General features: G+C 38.7%; 1 protein-coding gene and 1 long non-coding RNA gene across 2 annotated transcripts; one reads left to right on the forward strand and one right to left on the reverse strand.

The window, feature by feature from the left end:
* Nucleotides 1-5,110: 5,110 nt before the first annotated feature.
* calm3a (calmodulin 3a (phosphorylase kinase, delta)) lies at nucleotides 5,111-12,259 on the reverse strand. Its single transcript, XM_028044896.1, has 6 exons — nucleotides 12,047-12,259; nucleotides 9,460-9,490; nucleotides 8,808-8,951; nucleotides 7,998-8,104; nucleotides 6,969-7,104; nucleotides 5,111-6,860 (listed from the first exon to the last, which is right to left on the reverse strand). Exons 1-6 carry the CDS (start codon nucleotides 12,047-12,049, stop codon nucleotides 6,832-6,834), a joined length of 450 nt encoding a protein of 149 aa, XP_027900697.1. The 5' UTR covers nucleotides 12,050-12,259; the 3' UTR covers nucleotides 5,111-6,831.
* Nucleotides 12,260-14,965: 2,706 nt separating this feature from the next.
* LOC114161414 (uncharacterized) lies at nucleotides 14,966-16,296 on the forward strand. The gene is made up of 2 exons (XR_003599019.1): nucleotides 14,966-15,666; nucleotides 15,781-16,296. It is a non-coding gene; the product is annotated as an uncharacterized LOC114161414 (long non-coding RNA).
* The last annotated feature ends 5,102 nt before the right edge of the window (nucleotides 16,297-21,398 follow it).

Consider the following 21,398-nt stretch of genomic DNA (forward strand, 5'->3'; position numbering starts at 1 on the left):
CTGAAGAAATACAAATACAAAAGGCAGTTTATCAAATTATGATTTTATTTATTAAAAGGAAAACGCTTAAACTCATCATTCGTCATGGCGGCAGACGCGCAGCCTGGTTGTGGCCTGGCCGCCTGATGCAGGCTTCCTGCAGTGGTGGAGATAATGAGGACGGTGGCGGTGCGCTCTCTTCTTCTTTTCTCCACTAGTGCAGTGTCTTAATAGTCATATTTAATGCTGCAGACAATTTTCTTTCCATTCTGTTTCCGTAAAAGCAACTCAAACTTTCTTTTCTCCTCTACTGTTTTTTTTTACTCTTAACTAAGTTGCTTTTTTCCAAGAATAAAGGGTTACATTTTCAAAGGAATACTTTGGGTTATCCCATCATCTGATTTTTGTGGCTTACCCAAATGCCTTGCCATCCATTAGAAAGGTTCTATTTAGCTTGGTTTCTCAAAATACGCAAACAGCTGCTTCTCTAGAAGAAATCAAAATTCCTCGTCAAACCCAAGGAAAGCAATTCTAGGATTAAGGTGCTATAAACCCCCTGCAGACACCTGTTGTGTGAATGCACACTGCTTACGGTGTCCATTTACAAAAGTTCTGATATTTAATTAAACTCTGGTTGAATGTGACGTTTTTTGGGGGGCATCTTTGGATTACGTGGTCTAATCTGTATCATATTAAAGGCTAAACTGGATTGTTCTTTCACGCAAGCACACTAACCAGAGAAAATAAATTACAGGCACACTGGGACATTAAAATAAAAGATACTGAAAGACCAAGAATAAGAAAGTGGAACTTGATGCGAAATTGTTTTGTCATTTCACACACAGAGAAACTGGAAAAATAATTTCAGGTCCTCATTTCAGGTACTTTGAATACAAATTGAATTCATGTGTGACGATGTAGCAAAGTAAAACAATAAGGATATTATTGTTTGTAATTCGAGAAGTGTCCTTCTGCCCATTCTTTCTGCCAAACGCATTCTATTATTTTAATGACTGCAAGATGTTAGAAGAAACCACTTCGGGCTAAGTTTCCACTTTCTCAGCAACCTCCAACTAATTTCATTTTGGTGAGCTGAGACATAAACAATGTCATTTAATATCTTACACACTTCTGTGATGCCAGTTTCATGCACATAATCACATAATTACTAGTAATTACTAATTACTTTTTTCTTCTTTTTTTGGTTCATCCTAAATATATTCATATGCCTTTAGATCTAGTCCAAGCAACGTTGTGACATAGACAAAAAGACAATTATTAATTATTCACTTTCTCTCAGGGCTCCGTAGAAATAGATGAAAATTCCGGATGTAATGCAATTATTTTCATAGTAGTAGCAGGAAGCTGCCGGTAGGAGGCAGTGTAAGACTGTAATCGTTCCAGAACCTGTTAGCTGTTAACTCAGTGTTTCAATTATTTTCTGTCGTGCCCCCCCCCCCCGTAAGGATCATAATTTCTTTCCCCGCCCAGAGCCCTTCCCTCCCCAGAATTTAAAAACTATTGCAAATCTGTTCATATTTAATTCATATTTTATCATATAAACCATTGGCTGTTTTACTGTTCTAAGCCTCAAAATAATTTCCAAAATCAGTTTATTGAGTGAATCGCTAACATTTAATCAAGACTACTCAGTTTGAAAAAGAAAAAGTGCAAATGATTCACTGGTATTTGCATTTTTAGACTTAATATAGTAAAACTTTTTACAACTATAAGCATTAGTTACTATCAGCTTCTTCAGTTTAGTTTTTTAGAAGGTATATAGTTTTAAACATTTATTGTGGAAAGATTTGCAGCAATATTGCTTATATTTCAGATTGTCAGATGAGAAGAGATGAAAAGTGAATAACATTTTGCATTAACAATAAAAAGATAGGATTTGTCTATTTTCTGGCCTTTTTTCTGCGAGTTACAGTTACTTGTTTATGATAGAGTGTAAGGGCCAGGCTCCGACTTTTAGATTTGGGTTTTAAATACGAGTAAAGTTGGACGAGAATAAAGTCCTCACGTCATGAAACTGATCATAATGACAAGAGATGCCTTGTATCTCACAGAAACAGAGTCTGTGAGGAAGTCGCATCCACCTCTCGTGCCCGTGTGGGTTTTCTTCACGTGTTCCGACTTCCTTCCACAAAACAAGAACACAGTTCAAAGGTTAATACATGACTAAGTCGATAGGGAAGATGGCTGGTTTTCTTGCAACTCTCATGAGGAGCGTAAAGCAGCTGATATGATGGGAGAACGGGGAGAGGACTTGCCATTAAAAATCTGGAACTAGAGTGGCAGTAAAACTGGAGGAAGACGCCGCGACGACCTCAGAAAAATCTCATCTGTAACCTACTCTTACAGCTCTACTCTACAGCTGAAACCTACTCTTCCAGCAGTAGGTTTCTAACTGAGCATCATAGCAAGCATGACTTGCTTTTCAAACCCAAATATTCTGAGTTTAAGTACATAGTTCCAGTTTACATTTGGAGACTCAACAGGTAAAAAAGTGTGAAAGCAAAAGTGTTTGTTTTTTTTAACTTATTCATTAAGTTCTTGAAAGAAGTAAGACTAGTTAAAACAAGCCTTTAATTCCTAAAATCAAAATCTGATAATGGAGTCAACACTAAATGGTGTAATTTCCATGTTATTACACAAAGCCTTTCTGCAGGAATAATAAGAATTGTTTTATTTTTCTAAAGCAAAGGGGGGCAATTATGTAATATTGCAAATGTACATTAATATGGGTAGAGGGTGCAGCGCATCCAGTCAGTCTCTAACACACATTCAACCAAGTGCTTTATCTGTCTCATAAATTACTGCAAGCTTTAGAAATGTTTTGTTTTTGTCTGTGTGAGACTATTTTTACTTTAGTTTCTGATCTACTTCCTGTTTTAAATGCAGTTTTTGTGTTCATCCGAAGCACGGAAGTTTCAATTCAGTTAAACGTGATAAAACAGCGCCATCTTGTGTTAACCCTCCTGTGATATTTCTAATTTCTTCACGTTCACAGCTCATTAATGAGTCAGTGCTTGGTTATTGATTTCCATCAAATCAGTCATACGCTGTTAACCGCTCATCAGTTTTAAAAATGTTTTCTTCCAGAAATAAACCTCTTTACAGGTGAAAGTAAAAATAAAATTGCAAAAATAAAAGACTGGAAAAAAGGGACATTTTGTGCAATTTAATCCCTTCCTTCTGGAAAAAAGCAGTTTTAAGACGGGTAAAGATATAATCACTGAATTAAAGCAATATTACTTGCAACATCCTAATGTATTTAGCTGTTTTCTGTGACGCATGTTCATACCTCATTGTTTACAAACTTTTTTTTAAGCTTTAAAATGCAAATGATGTTCATGTCATCTGTCTAAAAAAAAATCTAAAAGAAGTGTCTTCAATAGTGGACCACAGTAAAGCTGCATAATGCTTACTGGTAGAGTTTAAAAACTAGAATGTGTAGGAAACAATATTTAGTGCCTGCAATTTTACTTTTAAAACCAAAAAAATGCAGTCGGTTGTTCAAAAACAATCATTTCATCACCAGAATTAGGACGGTACCCAATTGCAGCTGGTTTCCTGATGTTGATTTAGAGAGGTTCTTGTTCTCATAAAGTCATGACATATTTTCTCTGAGGGGGAAAAACCCAAAGGGCTCAGACAATGGAAAATCATTAAAAATATCAGCGGTTAACCACAGACATAAGGCTTGTTCGAAAACGCCTCATAAAACAAAAACGTTTTCTGGTAAAAACTTTAATGTGTCCACATCCGTCAGCCTCTGGAGAAACAGAAAACAAATTAAACCAGCATGCGAGTTTATGCTTTGTCGTTTTGTGCCGTTGAAAGTGTTAAAGGTTAAAGTTACAGTTATGTGGAATTTAATCTGAAGGGATTAAACATGAAGAGGGATCCAAGAGGACGATGTTCGAAGCTTTAAGTTTTTTTTTCTAAAGCAGCAGTTTTTACAAATCAAGTATACGTCTCTACTCTTGTGGTGGTCAAAGATATTTAAAGCTGAGCTTTTTTTCTCGATTGCTCAAGTCGTTTGTGTTGGCATCATTCCTCGCTGCAGTCTGTCATTACACAACCAGAGCCTGATGATCACACCTGCTGGTAATTCTGTTGTCTCGTAAGGCTGTATCCAATTTAATAAATCATTTAACTTATCGGATTAAGCACCAAATTAGCATGCAGGCTCCCATCCAATCAAAAGCAGCTGCTCCAGATAAAACCACCGCCCATTGGCTCACCAACACAGCAGTCTTAGGACTGTGTGTGAGAGGTCATGACCCCTGCTGACCTGGATTACTACACGCTCCTGCAGCAATCTCTTGAGCCACTAAAAATAGCCTGAGCCCGAGTTTCTCTAGTGAAGGGCTGCAGTGACCCGGCCTGCCCTGACCCAGTCTGAGGCTGTCTGGATTAGAGCTCTGCTACAGAACAGCCAGAGACGCATTTCAGAGCTGCAAACAGGCCAACCTTATACATCCTTCTCCTGGTGAAGGTTCAACTTTGTTTTTTTTGTCTTACATTTGAGCTTTGGAGGTTTTTCATTTTTACTTTCTGTATCATCCCTCTCTCTGTGCATAGTAACAGAACAGACTTTGAGCCTCATCCAGCTCTATTAAGAGCTCAAATTATGTCAAGTTCTTGAATTATTGCATCAACTGTAAATATGGACAAATTTAAGCAAGGAGCCAATTTTCTGTCAGGGTCATTTTGTGCAATTTAATCCCTTCCTACTTCCATTTCATGTCTGTAAAGACCCATTTAAATTCATGAACTTAAACCATTGTGGTTCAATTACTCTATTTTTACGGCTTGCATAGTCAAAGTCATAAAAATACTGAAATCTCAAGTACCGACAAGTTTTGCATCACTTTCCAGAAACTCATTTACCGTAGTCATCATCTCATCTTAGCCAATTGACTCGTTAAATTTGACTATGATGCCTAATCAAGCCTCAATCTTCTAAAGCGTTTTTAGCTTTAAGGATACCCAACTGAAATAAGAGCCAAATTTATTTTAAGGCTCTTTGCACAATTCAAAATTGTGTTAATCAACAGAGGACATTGAACCCATATAACTATCAATTCATTTTAAATTAAGGTTACCAAACACGCGTAGGTGAAGTAAAGCTTAATTTATTGGTTTATGGAAAATATATCACATTTTTTTACATTTGTGAGATACCTTCAGCTTTTAGTCCATTAAACATTTTATTCCAAACAGGTCTCAAAAAACATCTCAAAGCTGCATTTAAAACTCGCCCTGCGCAAAAAGTCGTTTTGAATTATTTTAACCAAATCGTCCCCAAAGCCACCACTTTGACGACGCTTTGACCAAAAGCACGTCTGCATCTTCGCTCCAAAACATTTTCCTATCCCATCAAACAGTCCAAATCAGACACAAACAGCCCAACCGTAAGTATTATTTGTGAAAACACAATATATGAATTTTGGTGCATTAAAGCAGACTGGAGTTTGCTCACTGGACTACAAATTGAAGAGCCGACACAAATACAATAAATGAGTGAAACATACGCATTATTATAGCAGCAGCAACAGTGATATTTGGTTTGTTTTGCTTCTTTTAGAACTTTGTTTTTTTTTTAAACATCCACATGGTTGATACCAAAGTGCGACTGCATGGACAAGTTTACATTGTTATAGGTTGATTTATAATATTCTGATGAACTACGAGCCTTGCAAGGTTGAGATGCATTTAAAGAGTATTATGGCACATTTTAAAACCGAAGAGGAAACATGTCACGGATCTTTTTACTAGAACAATAGGCAATGCAAACTTTACGATACACTAATATATAGAGATATATTTTGTAACCAAAGTTTGTCGTCAATACATTAACGTAACATTTAAAAAGCATCACATCAATATTTTTTTTTTCATATCCGTTTGCAGAACAAATGTATTAACTGCAGTTACTACAGTGTTTTTTTTTTTTGTCTTGTTTTTATTCCCCCCCACAACAGTCATTCTGAAACGGCACAGAGTGCGCCCGTCTCCGATCGGCGCCGCAGGCCGCGAAAGGCCTGCAGCTCAAAACACCACAACATTATATCCCACCAGGAAAAAGCCTTCTTTACGTCTCAAGTTCTTCTTCTGTTCCTGAACTCCCAAGCCGCTCGCCTCCAGCTGAGCACAAACACCCTACATCTCAACTAACTGCTCTTGCAATAATCAATAGTGACACAAATTGTACAGATATATAGCTATATGTTCATGTATATACCTCCAGTGTGTACACAAGCTGACCACTACCTCTGATGGGTTCAGAGCCTCCTTGTTCTCACAAGAGACGGCCACAAAAAGGGTGCATGCAAGAAGAGTACTTGATTCATGGGTTTTGTTTTTTTTGTTTTTCTTTTTTAAGAGTTAACACAGGTGCAAGACAGTTTTCCTTTGTTGAAGACTATCTGGAAAGAATTAAAAAGCCAACGTCCCTGTACAGATTATAGCCTTAAGTTCTATCCTTCTACCAGTTCGGTGTTGCTCTTTCCTCTAAATTAATCAGCAGCTGGGTGACTCAGCAGATTCTTGGTATGAAGTTGGAGGACTTTGGCCCTCTTAAAGCTTGGTCCTTTAACTTCTTTAGGGATTATTCTGTTGGCGGTTTTCTTTTTACGTTTGTTTTTCTTTTTTTAAACAGATACCTTCGAAGTGTTATTTGGATGTTTTGAAGCACACATTGAGAAAATTCCTACAGGCGAGTGGTTTTTGAAGGGGGTGGTTGTTCGACATTTGATAACTGTTCCTGCTTTTTAAGTTTCTTAGACGACGGTAATCTTAGTGGGACGAGCAACATTGAGAGAAATTTCATCGCTCTCTTCACTTGGCGGTCATCATCTGGACAAACTCTGGATGGAAGAAGACAGTGCAACATTTTTCAGATATACATGTTTATAAAGATTTCTTTTTTTTTAAAAAAAAAAGGGCTTAATGGGTTGGTAGTAAGGACAACTCACCCTCATAGTTGACCTGGCCATCACCATCAATATCAGCCTCCCGGATCATCTCGTCCACTTCCTCGTCTGTGAGCTTTTCTCCCAGGTTGGTCATAACGTGCCGAAGCTCCGCCGCGCTGATGTAGCCGTTACCGTCCTGCAAATAAAACAAAATCTTACTTTGGGAAGATACGACATAAAAATGATGTCTTGTAATAGTCGGGCATTTCTTCTCTGTGGTTTGGCTCTTCCATGTGAAAATAGATTAGCCTGGTGACTTTACTTCCATTTTGGGAAAAATGCCAGTCCTTTTTATCAATTATCCAACAAACTGGTAATTCGGTGTTTAACACAAAACCCTGACAGACGAGGAAATGACCAGGTTTTCAGGCCGATCACCGAAATTCAAAAAATGTTGACCTGCTTTTATCAACTTTTTTTTGGTCTGAAAAGTTGCTAGATATAGACGGTAACAGCATAAAAAGCAGCAGAGTTGATGTGGTGGGCGGGTTCGTCTCTCACGGTGGAGTATAAGAGGACAGTTTTTCAGATCTTTGAGGGGGCAGAAAATGTCAATGGACAAGATCAGTTTCACCTGCAAGAACTGACCGATTATCCAAAATAAGGAAATTGATTTATCAGTGGTGTCCTAGTTTCTTTGTTTCTGTAAACTAGTTCAAAAATGTAAAAACGGAGCCCAGTTTAATATTTATTATGAGTTACTTTACCCAAAGAAAATTTAAACCCAAGATGATGTTAAAATATTTCTCCTGTACTTCTGCTGAAAACGACTCCAGAAAGTTTAACTACGACTAAAAACAAATATCTTTTTAAATGTGTTTTTCACAACATTTGTTTAACAAATGAATTATACTTCAATACAAAAAAATCATCATCTAGAATAATTTGGGTAAAATGTCATTTTAGGACAACACAAAACTGACATTTTTCCACTTTGAAATAGTTTTGAATGTGTTCTTCTTGTCATCGTTATGGTATCAAGATAAAAACATTATCCAGTTTTGTTTGGGACTGCTGATTAATTTATACCTTGTCAAATACCCTAAAGGCTTCCCTGATTTCCTCCTCACTGTCTGTATCTTTCATTTTTCTGGCCATCATAGTCAGGAACTCGGGAAAGTCAATCGTTCCATTACCTACAATGTTAAACAAAGAGAAACAAGTTAGCATTCATTTGACTAACAGGGCAACTGTTACTGAAAAGCATCACATCAAAAACAAAAATAACTGTTTAATATTAGCAATAGTATAGAATATGTTGAATTGTCTCTAGGCTGAGGTAGACACATACATCTGCAATGACTACCGAATACTTTAATTGTCTAGAACTAGGGCTGAAACGATTCCTCGAGTGATTCGAGTACCTCGATTATTAAAATTCCTCGAAGAAAATTCATCTGCCTCAAAGCTTTGTTAAGTTATATTTTATTATTTAACGCACCTGCTCCGGCCGGGTTATTACTTGCGTTGTGCGGAGCTCTCACTTCCGCCTGAGTTGTTGACAGAAACTGTTGGCAGCATAACGTCCAGTTTTCAAGTTCGGCCTGGGAGGATTTTATTGATTGATGACAATGTCTGGGTCTTTGTCATTTTTCAGGGGACCAACAAGCATCCTTAAAATAACTGGCCAATGTTACCAATGTTTTACTTTTTTTTTTTTTTTATCTGATTACTCGTTAGAATAATCGATAGATTACTTGATTACTAAAATATTCGTTTACAGCAGCCCTATCTAGAACATAAAGAAAGATCAGACAAGAGCGTCGAGTCTTTTGACTGCACCAGGTTCTTTGTTTTATAGGATCGATATGGTTGAGAAATTTTATTTGGTTTCTTTACCGTCAGCATCAACCTCATTGATCATATCCTGCAGCTCAGCTTCGGTGGGATTCTGTCCCAGAGAGCGCATCACCGTGCCGAGCTCCTTGGTAGTGATCGTACCGTCGCCGTCCTTGTCAAACAGTGAGAATGCCTCTTTGAACTCTGCACAGTAACAGAAACAGTGGCCCGAGTGGGCTTCAGACTTTAACACAAAGTCTTAATAATAGTCAATAATTAAACTATGTGAAGCATTAACAATGTATCTGCAATGACATGCAATACAAAGAAGAACCAAAACCTTTTGAAAACTTTGCTAATCATGACTAATAATCAAATTTGACCTCCTTCAGAACATGCATTATTGGAAAAAAGTTTTAAAAGTAAGAATAAATTGATAAAAACAATGTTCTAATGAGAACATATTTTCTCTAAATGTTTTGTCTTTTAAAGCTCAACTGCTGAAAACTTCACACACATAATCCTAAGAAAAACTTTTGACTATTTCGCTGGTTCACAAGATCATAACCATACTTGTACTGACAGAATGAACCCATTCCTAAAAGCAACTTTTGGTTCTTTTAATTTTTGACTCTGGTTTTTCAAATTTGGTGATGAATTAAGGTGCTGCTAAAGATAAAACAGGCCAAACATGGTTGATGTATGCGCTCACCAGCAATCTGCTCCTCTGTCAGCTGATCAGCCTGTAAACAAAAGCACAAGACAGGAGTGAAGTACAGGCAGACCTACTAGAAAAGAAGCACTTTTCACATTTCTGTTCAATGTAGAATGTATTGCAAGTTACAAGATTCAAAATTAATGTAAACAAAATGTGTTTGATTGCACAGATGTTTAAGGATACAAATTTAGACGGGCGATAAGTAGACAAGTAAAAATTAAGACTGAATAAAAATGCCTCTTTAAGGACCATCTCCCTACCTATACTCAATAAAAATAAAATAAAAAACTCGAAGTGTGCATAAGATCTATTCTGCTTTCAAATAAATTGATTATAATTCAAAGTCCATCACCTGCAACCAGCTCCACTGTGTACAGTAATGCAACCTTGCTTCAGGCAAACTAGTCAAAACGCACTGCAGCAGCTGAACCACTACTTATAACCTAAAATAAATTTTCTACAGCAAAATCTATCATATTTTAAAGAGTTTACTTTTTATTTAAAGTCCACCCTGCCAAATGTGTGACTTTGTGCATTTTTGTATATAAATTATCTTTCAACAAGAACTCAAGTGATTTGAAAAGCAAAAGTGACTCTACTGTGGAAGGTCAGACAATGCATTTCCAGACTGTGTGAAAGTAATCTCTCCATGTGATATACCTATTCTCCCACCAGAACTAACACCTATCCAAGACAACACTCTCCCCTGCTTGTAAACTCTGAAGAGGCCTATCTAAGTCAGCCGATGTGCTCACTTCAGGCTGAGAAAGTGTGATGAGGGACGGGTATAAATTCTCCACAGCCCGAAATACACATGCCTGCTATAATTAGTGAGACACGAACAGGGTCGCCTATGTAGCACACTGAATATCACAGCAGCTAACCATCTCTGTAATATTCTTTACCGGGCAAATAGTAAGTTCAGGTCATAGAGACCCAACAACCTCAAGGACGGATCGTTTGGCCGTGCTCTGAATGCTGCTTTGAATATTTATGGAGTCTGAGGAAGACTGCGCGGTTGAATAAACTGTATTCAGTGATGAAGATAGGCTCATAACTGTATGTTGGCACAAAACTCAACTCTGATAAATGGTTTGCATTTTGTGGCTCTCCCTCCAAAATGTAGATAGCGAAACTTTGCAGATTTCTATTTTTTTTTGTTGTCGTCCTTTTTCAAAAGTAAAAAGATTAAAGCGAACATTTCTAGAGCCTGAGGTGTCGGTAACGCCATGTGTTCTTCGAATCAAAATCAATGAGTCACCATGTTAGATGAAATGGGGGGTGGGAGGGTAAGCGAAGGGGAGCAAGACTATCCACACTGTCAAGAATTATGGTGTGTGTGTGTGTTTGTTGTACAAAATGTAGTCAGCACAGCAGCTGTAAAGTGATGGTAAAACTGTCAAATTATAAGCATACAAGTATAAATTCCTATAGTGAAAACACAAACTCTATTTTGGGAAAACTGTAGCATGATAAACCAGTATGTGCCACAGTGTGATAGCCCACAAAATTGACATGTTGCACGTTGTTTCCCCCCCTTGGCAACAGAGGTCGTCTAATATGAGAAAAGCCCAACAGTGAAACACACAGGGATGGGAAAGAGGCAGGGAGTCATTTGCGTTCCTTAACTGGGCCGTTCAAAACTAGTTAGTTCCCGATTTGGAGGATGCACTGCGGCTGCTGCACCAAGCATGTTTTGGTTCAATGCGGGGGGGGGGGAAGGACGCGAGAGGAGGGGTGGCAACGAGGATCATTCAGCAGAAGCAGAATGCGGTTCAACGTTGTGGCGCAATACGTAACCGAGAAGAATGGTGACATGGTGGTGCTGCTGCCACAGCTGGAAGACTGAAATGTGGACGCAACTGTAGCTAATCTCGTGCAGCCAGCTGCTACCTGCAAGCCGTATTGTTATGTAATTGCAGTCATCAGATATCATAACCCCCCCCATCTGCTTGTTGCGCATGTCGAGCTGCATTTAAACCATCCTGCTGATGTGCTTTGCAGGAATTGCTGCATTCATAGCCAACGTGGAATGACAAAATGGTTGTTAGCATGCCATCCAACAAGAACGCCGAAGGCGTCCTTGTTGAATAAACAATACGAGTCTACGGATGTCGGCTATTATTACACTGCAAAACCATTAAACGACGCTGCAACCACGCCCACTGACGGGTCAAAAAATAAATAAATAAATAAACATGCTGCCAACCTTTATGCATGCAGGCTACAACCACCTAAATGTTTGCTTGCATTTCAAGTGGTTTCCGTAACAATTTCTTAACCCTGCGCTCCACTGTGGATAACAGAAAATTAAAGGGAGCTCTATGAGCTGCTGATTATAAATTTAAGCGAAGTGCCAACAATAGGAAGCGCCACAAGGTAAATATGTTTGCTAGGCTTCCCCACCGTCCTGCAAGATTACGATGCAAACTATGTGTCAAGTAGACCTTTAGGCTTTGCAAATGCTTAAACGAAATATTCACGTTAACACACGAATGAATTCAACGGCGACCACTTAAGCCTGAGCATCGAGACGCCAGCGAAGCCTTGCTAACATGCTAAGCGCTAGCTTGATACTCACCATCGTTCCGTTGAGTTTTTAAGCTCTGCGAAGGAGACAAATGTTTTATTTGCGACTCTTACTTTAAATCGCTGCAGGGAATGTCACCCTGATAGGACAACCAAAAACAGATGGAGTATAAATGTCTACAAGCTCGGAAATGTGGTTAGCCTGCACTCTAGTGTTGCCCGGAAACCTCAATCCAGCTACGCCGGCGTTGTGACTCGGCTCCTTTAAAACAAAAAGATTTATCCCTCCGCAGCTGCTCTACATCTCCAGAACTGACCGGAATTACAAGTACATAACCCACCGCCGTGTTCTTTTATTACTGCTTCTTTGTTTTTAAATCTTAATTATAATTTAACACTTAATAAACCACACTACACTCTTTGCCATTCTAAGCAAGCAATGTGCGCAAAGACACTAAAAAAAATCTAGGATAGGGACTTTTTCCCATCACAAAAAAAAATGCTTTCAAGAAATTATTACATTTTTTTTGTAACTTTACTTGTGTAGTAAAATATTATCAGCCTACAATAACTATAAGTAGTTTATGTCATCCAGAGCGTGTACCCCTATGGTGCAAGAAAAGCAATAAACAGACAGAATATTATGAATTGCATGAAGTTTTGTTTTTGTGGTCAAAATATAGAGGAAGGCTGGCTCTGCAGTCTGGACTGCTGTGAAATACTTGGAGATTATTGTGCAAGAAAGGATATTTCAGTCCAGTTTTACTTTTCATAAACTAGTTTGAAATAGTTCATATAAACATGAAATTTAACACATAATTTGAAGGATAAAATATTTGCCAATGTTCCATTAAAATGGTTTATGTTTCAGAGGAGACCACAATGAAGATTAGTTAAAGTGAGATGCTTTAACTGAGCTTGTACGATAAGTTACTGAAACTGTATTGATCAGGAGGTCAACATGACATGGATTATTATCTTGATTTCCTGAACAATGATAAAATAGTAAACTTTTAGTTTGCATCAGAAGCTAAAAGCTTAGATCGTGGGTCTTCAAATCCAGCCCTGACAGGCTGGTGTTCTGCAACTTTTAGATGCCTCTCTGCTTCAACACACCCAAGTCAAATAATGAGGTCATGAGCAATAAATACTCTGTGGAACTTGATTGCAAATTCAGGAGGTAATCAAGCCTTTTGATACAGGTGTTCTGGGGGAGGAACACAACTAAAATTTGACTAACGTAGCAAAAAGTACAGTAACTACATCGCTATTACAGCAGCGTTTCCTCAGGACTGGAAATGAGAAACACAGATTTACAGTCATGTTTGAATAACCCGAAAAAGGAAGGAAAGACGATAGTGTTATAATATCCAAAGTGAGTGAAAATCAGAAGAAACAAGTGAAATTGAGCTTTTGACAAATGGGCATTTTATCATCTTGTTCCCTGCTTTTTAGCTTAAATAAGCAGAAAAAGCTGTAAGTTTTGTTTAGACTTGTGTCATCACATCAGTTTTATGACTAAGCCAGTAGGTGTTCAGTCAGATATGAACTCTTCTATTGGTAGCAACGACTTTAAGAGTAGATCTGGAGAGAGCTTATATCCTTTTTCTTACAGAAACAGCAGGGGGTTGTTTAGCTATACAATTTTGATACAATTAGCTCTTGTTGAAAATAAGTGGGATATAGTTTTGTGCATATTTTCTTTGCATTTTTTTCTGTTGCATATATTTGCAAACATTACACTGAACTCATCCTCTTGTGAACTTTATCCCTGTTGTCAGCTCATGTTAATTAAAAATTTTAAAAAATACCCAGTTGGTGCTGCAATAGGCTCCGGTGTTTATGCTGCATATCAAGTTGCTGCACATGGATGCCACTGGTGTTTCCTCAATTATCATTGATCCATCGACTTCCTAACTCAACCTTTGTTTAAAATTCTGCTTGAACATATTCAGATGATATGAAAAGAGGTTTATTTAGTACCAATTGAGCGCTCTAGTCTTCAAAGCATCATTGTAAAAATGTTGTTTTGTTGTAAATCTGGTTTCCAGGTGTCACAAAATTGGGACACTCTGTTTACACAACTGCAACTCCTTTGCTTTTTTTTTTTACCAGTCAAGCAGAGATTTTCACAGTCCATCAGAGGGCAGTAAAAGATAAGACACAAGTTTCAAAGGTTTATTCAGAGACTGTTTCCTTCCTTTTCTCAGACAAAATGTTTTACTTTATGTCTGTCGATATCTTTAACTACATGTCTATATATAGATATCATATAGCTATATCTATATATCTATATCTATATATACTGTACATATCTATATATACGGTATATATCTATATAAGGAAATATCTAAATATATATATACTGTATATACTGTATATATATATTGATTATCTATCTATCCATCTGTATATATGTATATATGTGTGTGGGCGTGTGTGACCGTGCACGCGCGTGTGTGTGTGTGTGTCTTTGAAGTTGCAAAACTAACATTAAAATCCAGAACCTTTTAATTCATGACCTCATGCCAATGAAAGTAACACAAGGTGCCATGCTGTTTGTCGCTCCTCTCTCTTGAAAAGGCAAATTAACCTATGGTACCAGTGAGGTTGCTGTCGATACACATAAGTAAGGCTATCATCACAAGATAATGACTTCTCAACTGAATTAACCCTTATCAGGGTAGTAATGAAAATTTAAAAAACTAGAACTGTCATAAATGAGGCTGGAAGAGGATCCATGTTTTACTTTGCCAGAGCAGGATAGTATGAGGTACAGAAATCTCAAAAATACACTGCCACTCTTACACACCTTTTGGCCTAAGCACATGCTAAATAAAATAAAATGATTATTTTTTAAGGATTTTAAAACATTTTCACAAGGTGTACAGATAACTGTGTCCACATATACATTACCTGTCACTTAACAGAAAGGCATAATCTTCCGTTCTCTCTATCTAATACCATCTTCTTCTCTGGTTTGATGGACAGTCAGGCCTTGAGCTTTCATTTCTTCTGGGCATGTCTGTGATAGCCAGAGCATCTTCTGATGGACTAGGTTTAAATCCTTGAATCCTGTTAGATCGTACTGTTGAGAATATTTTCTAAGAAGTCCCAAGATGGCTAATTTACAACATCAAGAACGGCCAATGTAGAACTAAGGCACCCAGACGTTACATTGAATGGTAGCAAACAGCCTCTCCCTTTATTTGAACATCTGGTAGACCTCCAAACCTCACCTAAATCCCTTTCACAGCTTTCTGTCAGAGTTGTAACCTTTTTACCCTTTATTGACCTTCCCGACCTCCTGTTTAGGTCTAAATGCTTCATCTGCTGTGTACTACCCAATCTGCTATGATGGCTGTTTTGACAAGACTGAAGCCATGGATCATGCATCGTGTAACATGCTCACGTTGCTGTTATTGCTTATTTTTTTTATATATTGATCCGATCAGCTCCCTCTGTCTGTGACTTTTGTTTTTATGTGAGGAAATAACTTCTAAATATGACCACTGGGAGACACACAAATCCCACTTTAAGAAAAAAAGATAAATGTTCTGCTGCTTCATCCCAAGCTCGAAGCTCCTCCTTTTCATTTACCAAAGGCGTTCCGCAAATGATGGATAAAATCAAACGAGAGGCTGCATTGACGCTAACCGCTTACGCAAAACGGTAACGTTCGTCTCGTCAGACATTAAAAGTTCATTTCACAAGTTATTTGTGAAGTGTAGCATTCACCTGTTCAGTTACTAGGTTTTCATTTTGGCTGGATTACTACTCTTTCAGTGCTGTGGAGAAGGGAGCTGTCTGCTGTAAAAACAGCCTGCACAAGGACAAGTGAGGATGGAGAGGAGTGTTTGACAAGCAGAGTGCCTTACACGCGCTTCAGAGAGAGTGTGTGTGCTTCTGAGTGGGATAAATCACTGGAAGGAATTCTACCAGCCCCACGAAACTATCTGCTTAAAAGGACAAAGGTGAACTATCAAGCTGCTTTTTGTGATAATCAATGGATCAGTATTTTTTGTAGGGTTCAGCACTGGAGTAGATTGTTTTCTGCAGACCAGGAATCTGGGTGTGGACCAACAAGTTTGGGGATAAAAGGGAAAAAACATTAACAGGAGTGGTGAGAAAAATTCCTTGGTGGACCATTTTCCACAATGTCTGGGAGCCAGGAGCCATTCTGGGTCTCTGTCTTGTTTTCATTACAACTTTATTTAAACATAAGCAGCTGCCTATGCATGTGAATTTTTTATCTGCGTCAATTTCTTAAATTCTTTCCATATTAAAACATGTTCATGTGCACGTCTTTGCCTGGTGTCTGTGCGGTTGGGTGTGTTGATTTCATAGATCAATGTCTCTTGGAGTTTTACACCCACAAAAGTGAATGAGGAACATATTCATGTGACATATTATTGTGAATTCCTAAATTAGTGAACCTTGACAAACCCATGTCCTTTGTTCAATTCCAAGGAAAATCTCACACAGATGACTTGGATAAGTTTCAAATTTGATCTGAAACACAGACGGTGGCAGAGAGAGAAAGAGGTTCACAGATGTATAGTTGTCAAACATTAAGTTACATGGGCATTTCTAGGATCGTTCCACAACGGTCAATTTTAGGACCCATGCTGCTTACCATTTATATTAACAAGTTGTGCCATGGTCTTACAAGTGCAGTTGTGGCAACAATTCAGTAATTGATTGTTGGCCAAAATCAGTTGCCCGTACTTTTGAGCATCTGCGGTTCTTTTTTGACAGCTTTCAGTCTCAACTATTACAACTACTGGATGCAAGTAAGACGAAGGGCATGTTGTTTTCCAATAAGAAGAAAGTGCCCGCATTTCTCCCTGCTGTCACTACCAGACAAGGTGTACTCCAGGGATTTTGTACCATCTTAAAAATATGCTGGAATCACGCTAGATGCCATCATAAGAGACACAAGAGTTGTTTCTTTGTCACTACTAGCACAGCCCTCACTCACAATTACACCTTATAATCTTTAAACACTTGCAGATTCTCACACTGGTACACTTTCATAAACTGCATCAATTTCATGCTACATTTAGTGCAAAAAAAAAAAAGTACCACAGTCTCCACTATCAGGACTTTATTATCTTCAGTGTTCCTCCAGTAGGAACTGAGCTTGGCAAAAAAAAAGCATTTTCCTTTTATGATCCCTCCACCTGGAACATGCTGGAGCAGGACCTGAAGATCTCCAATCTGGTCACACCTGGGGAATTCAACATTTTATTAAAGGTATTTGAAAATATGCCTGTAGCTTCTTGCATTTGCTGATACAAGGTTGATACAACAATAGCAGATCTTTAATCTGCTATTCAGTGATTCACTGCGTTCGGTGATTTATAAACCAACAACAGTATTTCAAAGTCTATTTTCTGAGCTAGACTTTAGTGTAGGGACTTTAAAACCGGGGTGATGTGCTCTAACTTCCTGGTGAGCAGCAGCGTTCTGGATCAGCTGCAGCTGGAGGACTGATTTTTTAGGCAGACCTGTGAAGACACTGTTGTAGTAATCAATGTGACTAAAGAGAAACGCATGGATGAGTTTCATCCATGCGTTGTAACTTGGGACATTAGTCCTTTAATCCTGGAAATGTTCTTCAGGTGATAGAAGGCCGACTTTGTAACTGTCTTTATGTGGCTCTGAAGGTTCAGGTCAGAGTTCATCAGTACACCCAGATTTCGGGCCTGATCGCTGGTTTCTTGTTGTAATAACTGAAGGTTTGCATTAACTTTAGATCTTTCCTCTTTAGGTCAAAGATGATAACTTTGGGCATGCCGTGGTGGCATAGGGGTTAGCGCAACCCATATTTGGAGGCCTTGAGTCCTCGATGCGGCCGTCGCGGATTCGACTCCCGGACCTGGCAATATTTGCCGCATGTCTTCCCCCCTGTCCTTCCCCGTTTCCTGTCAGCCCACTGTCATATAAGGGACAGTAGAGCCCACAAAAGACCCCCTGGAGGGGTAAAAAAAGATGATAACTTCAGTGTTGTTTCTGTTCAGCTGGAGAAAGTTTTGGCACATCCACACATTCATCTGTTCTAAGCATCTGCTCAGTGCCTGGTTGGGTTCGGAGTCACCTGGTGACATCGTGTTTTCTCTTTGTCCCATATTGATTCAGGATCATGGGTCGCTGGTGTCAACGGTGCACTGTGGACTGGTCACCAGTCCATCATAAGGCAACAGAGGGACACATGACAAACAACCGTACATACAGAGGCTCAGCTTGAAGAGCAATTAAAGGGACAATGTTATGTAAAATCCACTTATTGGAGCTTTACATCATGTTATAATTTTATTCTCTCATCAGAGGATGCGGGCGGTTTCTGGCAAAGTGGTTTTCCCAGGGCACCAACAGGCTAGGACCGCCTCTGGTATGTGAGCCACTCAAGAACTGGTGGGCACCATTTAATGTGTGCTCAGGAAGTTCACCAGCTGGATAGTCTGTGACTCCAGGCCCATTGGGAATACTTAGGAATGTATTCTTTGGCCTTTGGTTGTTTGACTCTCAGTAAATACCTGGGCTCCGTTTCATGTTTGTCTACATGCCCAATTAGTCAGTGTCAACCTCCACCCAACCATTACTGTCTGTCTTATAAAAATAACTAATGAGATCCTCCAGGCTTTAACTTTTTTGGCCTTGTGTTTAGATATCTGCCCAGACAACATTGACTGCGTATGACAGGATAAAACCAGTCATTTTATCTCCCCAAAATCCTGTAAAGCTGCATTATTCACAAACTCCACTCTTATAATTAATGCCAGTGTTTTGTCTGTTTCCAAAGTTCAGCAGTGGGTAAGCTTTTCTTCAACCTGAAACCAGCACATTTCAGTTAGAGCGCTGTGCAACATTTGTATTTCATTCATTGAATAAACTTTGAAAAGTTTACTTTTCAAATCAGATTTGAAAAGTAAACCTCAGTTCTAAAGATTTATCACTCATGAAACATTTAAAAAGTCCAAATTGAGTTTGTGAAAATTGAAACATTACGAATTCAAGAGCTGTTGGAGAAGTTGCTTTGCAGCAAGAAGGTCATGGGTTCAAATCACAACCTGGGGTCTTTCTGCATGAACTTTATACATTCACATAGTCACTTTCAACAAGTCTGTACTTGTTGAAAATGGACCCCTGAAGACCTCTGGAGATTGGAACAAGCCCCCTTTCACCCAGTGGGTATAGATGATGGATGGATTTTTCCAAAATGTGATGAAATGGCTCACACAGACGTGAAGAAGACAACATTGACTGTGTGTCAACTTCACAGTTGTCCAGTGGTCAAGACACTGAAAGTAGGGAAAGCTGCAAAATACCAAAAGAAAAAAATGTCAGGGCTTTCAGAATGCTGTATTCATGCACGTTGCTAGAAAGTTGAGTAGAAGGTAGAAATTTAGTAGTAAAAAAAAAGTGTAGCAACACAACAGCTAAGGGCAGTCTTGGGGGATTGAAGCAAAAGAGCCACCACCAGATATATCAATATCAATTCAGTTCTACTGAATTTTGTTTTCTGATCAGCAGCCAAGAGAAGCTATTGGCCCAATGAGAAGGGTCAAAGGTCATTGGAGTGACTGCTCAAGGAGAGGATGTGAGATGACATCAAGAAAGCTTAAACTCAGGAAGGAAGGAGGAAACCGGAACACTATGACACAATAATGTCATGTTCCGAGTTTTTCTGTGTATTTATTTATTATTTTCTGTGTCTCTGAGTCCCCATGCTGTCCTGTCCTCCCCTTGATTGTTCCCTGGTGTGTCTTGTTTCCTTGATTACCCTCTGTGTATTTAACTCCACCTGTGTTCCTTGCTCCTCGTCGGGTCCTCGTCTAATGTCCTCAGCCAGTAGCAGCAGTCCATTCGTTTGCTCCGTTGCTACCTGTGTTGAGCCATTGTTTCCGCCTCAGCAGTGCTGCCGGGCTTTTGGACTTTGGATTTCTGTTTGCTTATTCTCAAGATTAAAATCATCATTTTCATTTCTACCTGGGTCTACAGCGTCTGCCTCACCACCCTCCATGACAAATAATATTTCACTATTGGACTGCAGATTAATGAAAAATGACTCTACAAGATTTATAACTGTTGCTTGAGATCACTGAGCCACAGTATCTTTTTTCCAGACATTGTTTGGTCAAAACACATGTTTGTGCTGCACAGAATCATATATCTATAACACACACCCACAAACCAGGAAGACTGTTGTTGAATAAATAATTCCACATAAAAAAAAAGGAATGCATTGTTTAGAAACGCGGGGTTGTTCTCCAACTTTTCCTTATTGGCTCCAAAACGTGGGATTAATTGTAACCAGTCTGTTGTATGTAGCCATGGGCTAAATTGTTTGGTTGTGATGTGAGAGTGTGCTCTGTGGCAGCCATGTTGTGTTGCAGCTACAGAGAAAGGCTGCCTCAGAAGCAGATCTTTGTTAGTAACTTTATTAGTTGCTAAAATGACTGTAATTAAGATAATAACACGACTAATAAATTGTGTATGTGAATACTTGTCATGTTTGCTTGATATTTCATCATTGATAAATGTTAATGTTGGCATTTATGTGAGAACTTTTGTGCATGTTTTTTTTTCTTCTCAGGAAAGCTAAGATAATTGTGTAATTTGAAGCCAGGGTTCAAAAGCTACAGACCAAAAGTTTGGACACACCTTTTAATTCAATGAGTTTCCTTTATTTTCATGACTATTGACATTGTAGATTCACACTGTAGGCATCAAAACTATGAATAACACATGTGGAAATATGCACTAAACAAAAAAGTGTAAAACAACTGAAAATACTCCTTATATTCTAGTTTCTTCAAAGTAGCAACCTTTTGCTGTGATTACTGCTTTGCACACACTCTGCATTTTCTTGATGAGCTTCAAGAGGTCGTCACCTGAAATGGTTTTCACTTCATAGGTCAACCTGCCCTGTCAGGTTAATAAGTGGGATTTCTTGCCTTATAAATAGTCATGAAAATAAAGAAAACCCATTGAATTAGAAGGTGTGTCCAAACTTTTGGTCTGTACTGTATGTATATATATATATATATATATGTTTCTCTGCTACATTCAGCAGTCACCTGCTGAATGTCAGCGTTGTCAATGTTGGAACCTCTGGCAACACTTCCAAGCATTTCCCCTTTGAATACAGTAGCTGCTTTTTTTGGCTCTACACCCAATAGTGACAACATCTCTTTCCCACGCCACACGGCTCAGTATAAGACGTACAGTATATCGGTTGCTTAGTATTTCCATTTAATGTACAAGTCGTCCAGTAGGGGGAAGCAGTGAGCAGAGATCTCGTACCCTGCAGCCCCTCAGCCATATTCAACAACAGCATTGTTTCCCAATAGATGCATTAATTAGAGAAACGTTTCTAGGACCAGCAATGGGTAATCTAT

Source organism: Xiphophorus couchianus, chromosome 18, assembly GCF_001444195.1.
Source record: "Xiphophorus couchianus chromosome 18, X_couchianus-1.0, whole genome shotgun sequence".
Classification (NCBI taxonomy): Eukaryota; Metazoa; Chordata; class Actinopteri; order Cyprinodontiformes; family Poeciliidae; genus Xiphophorus; species Xiphophorus couchianus.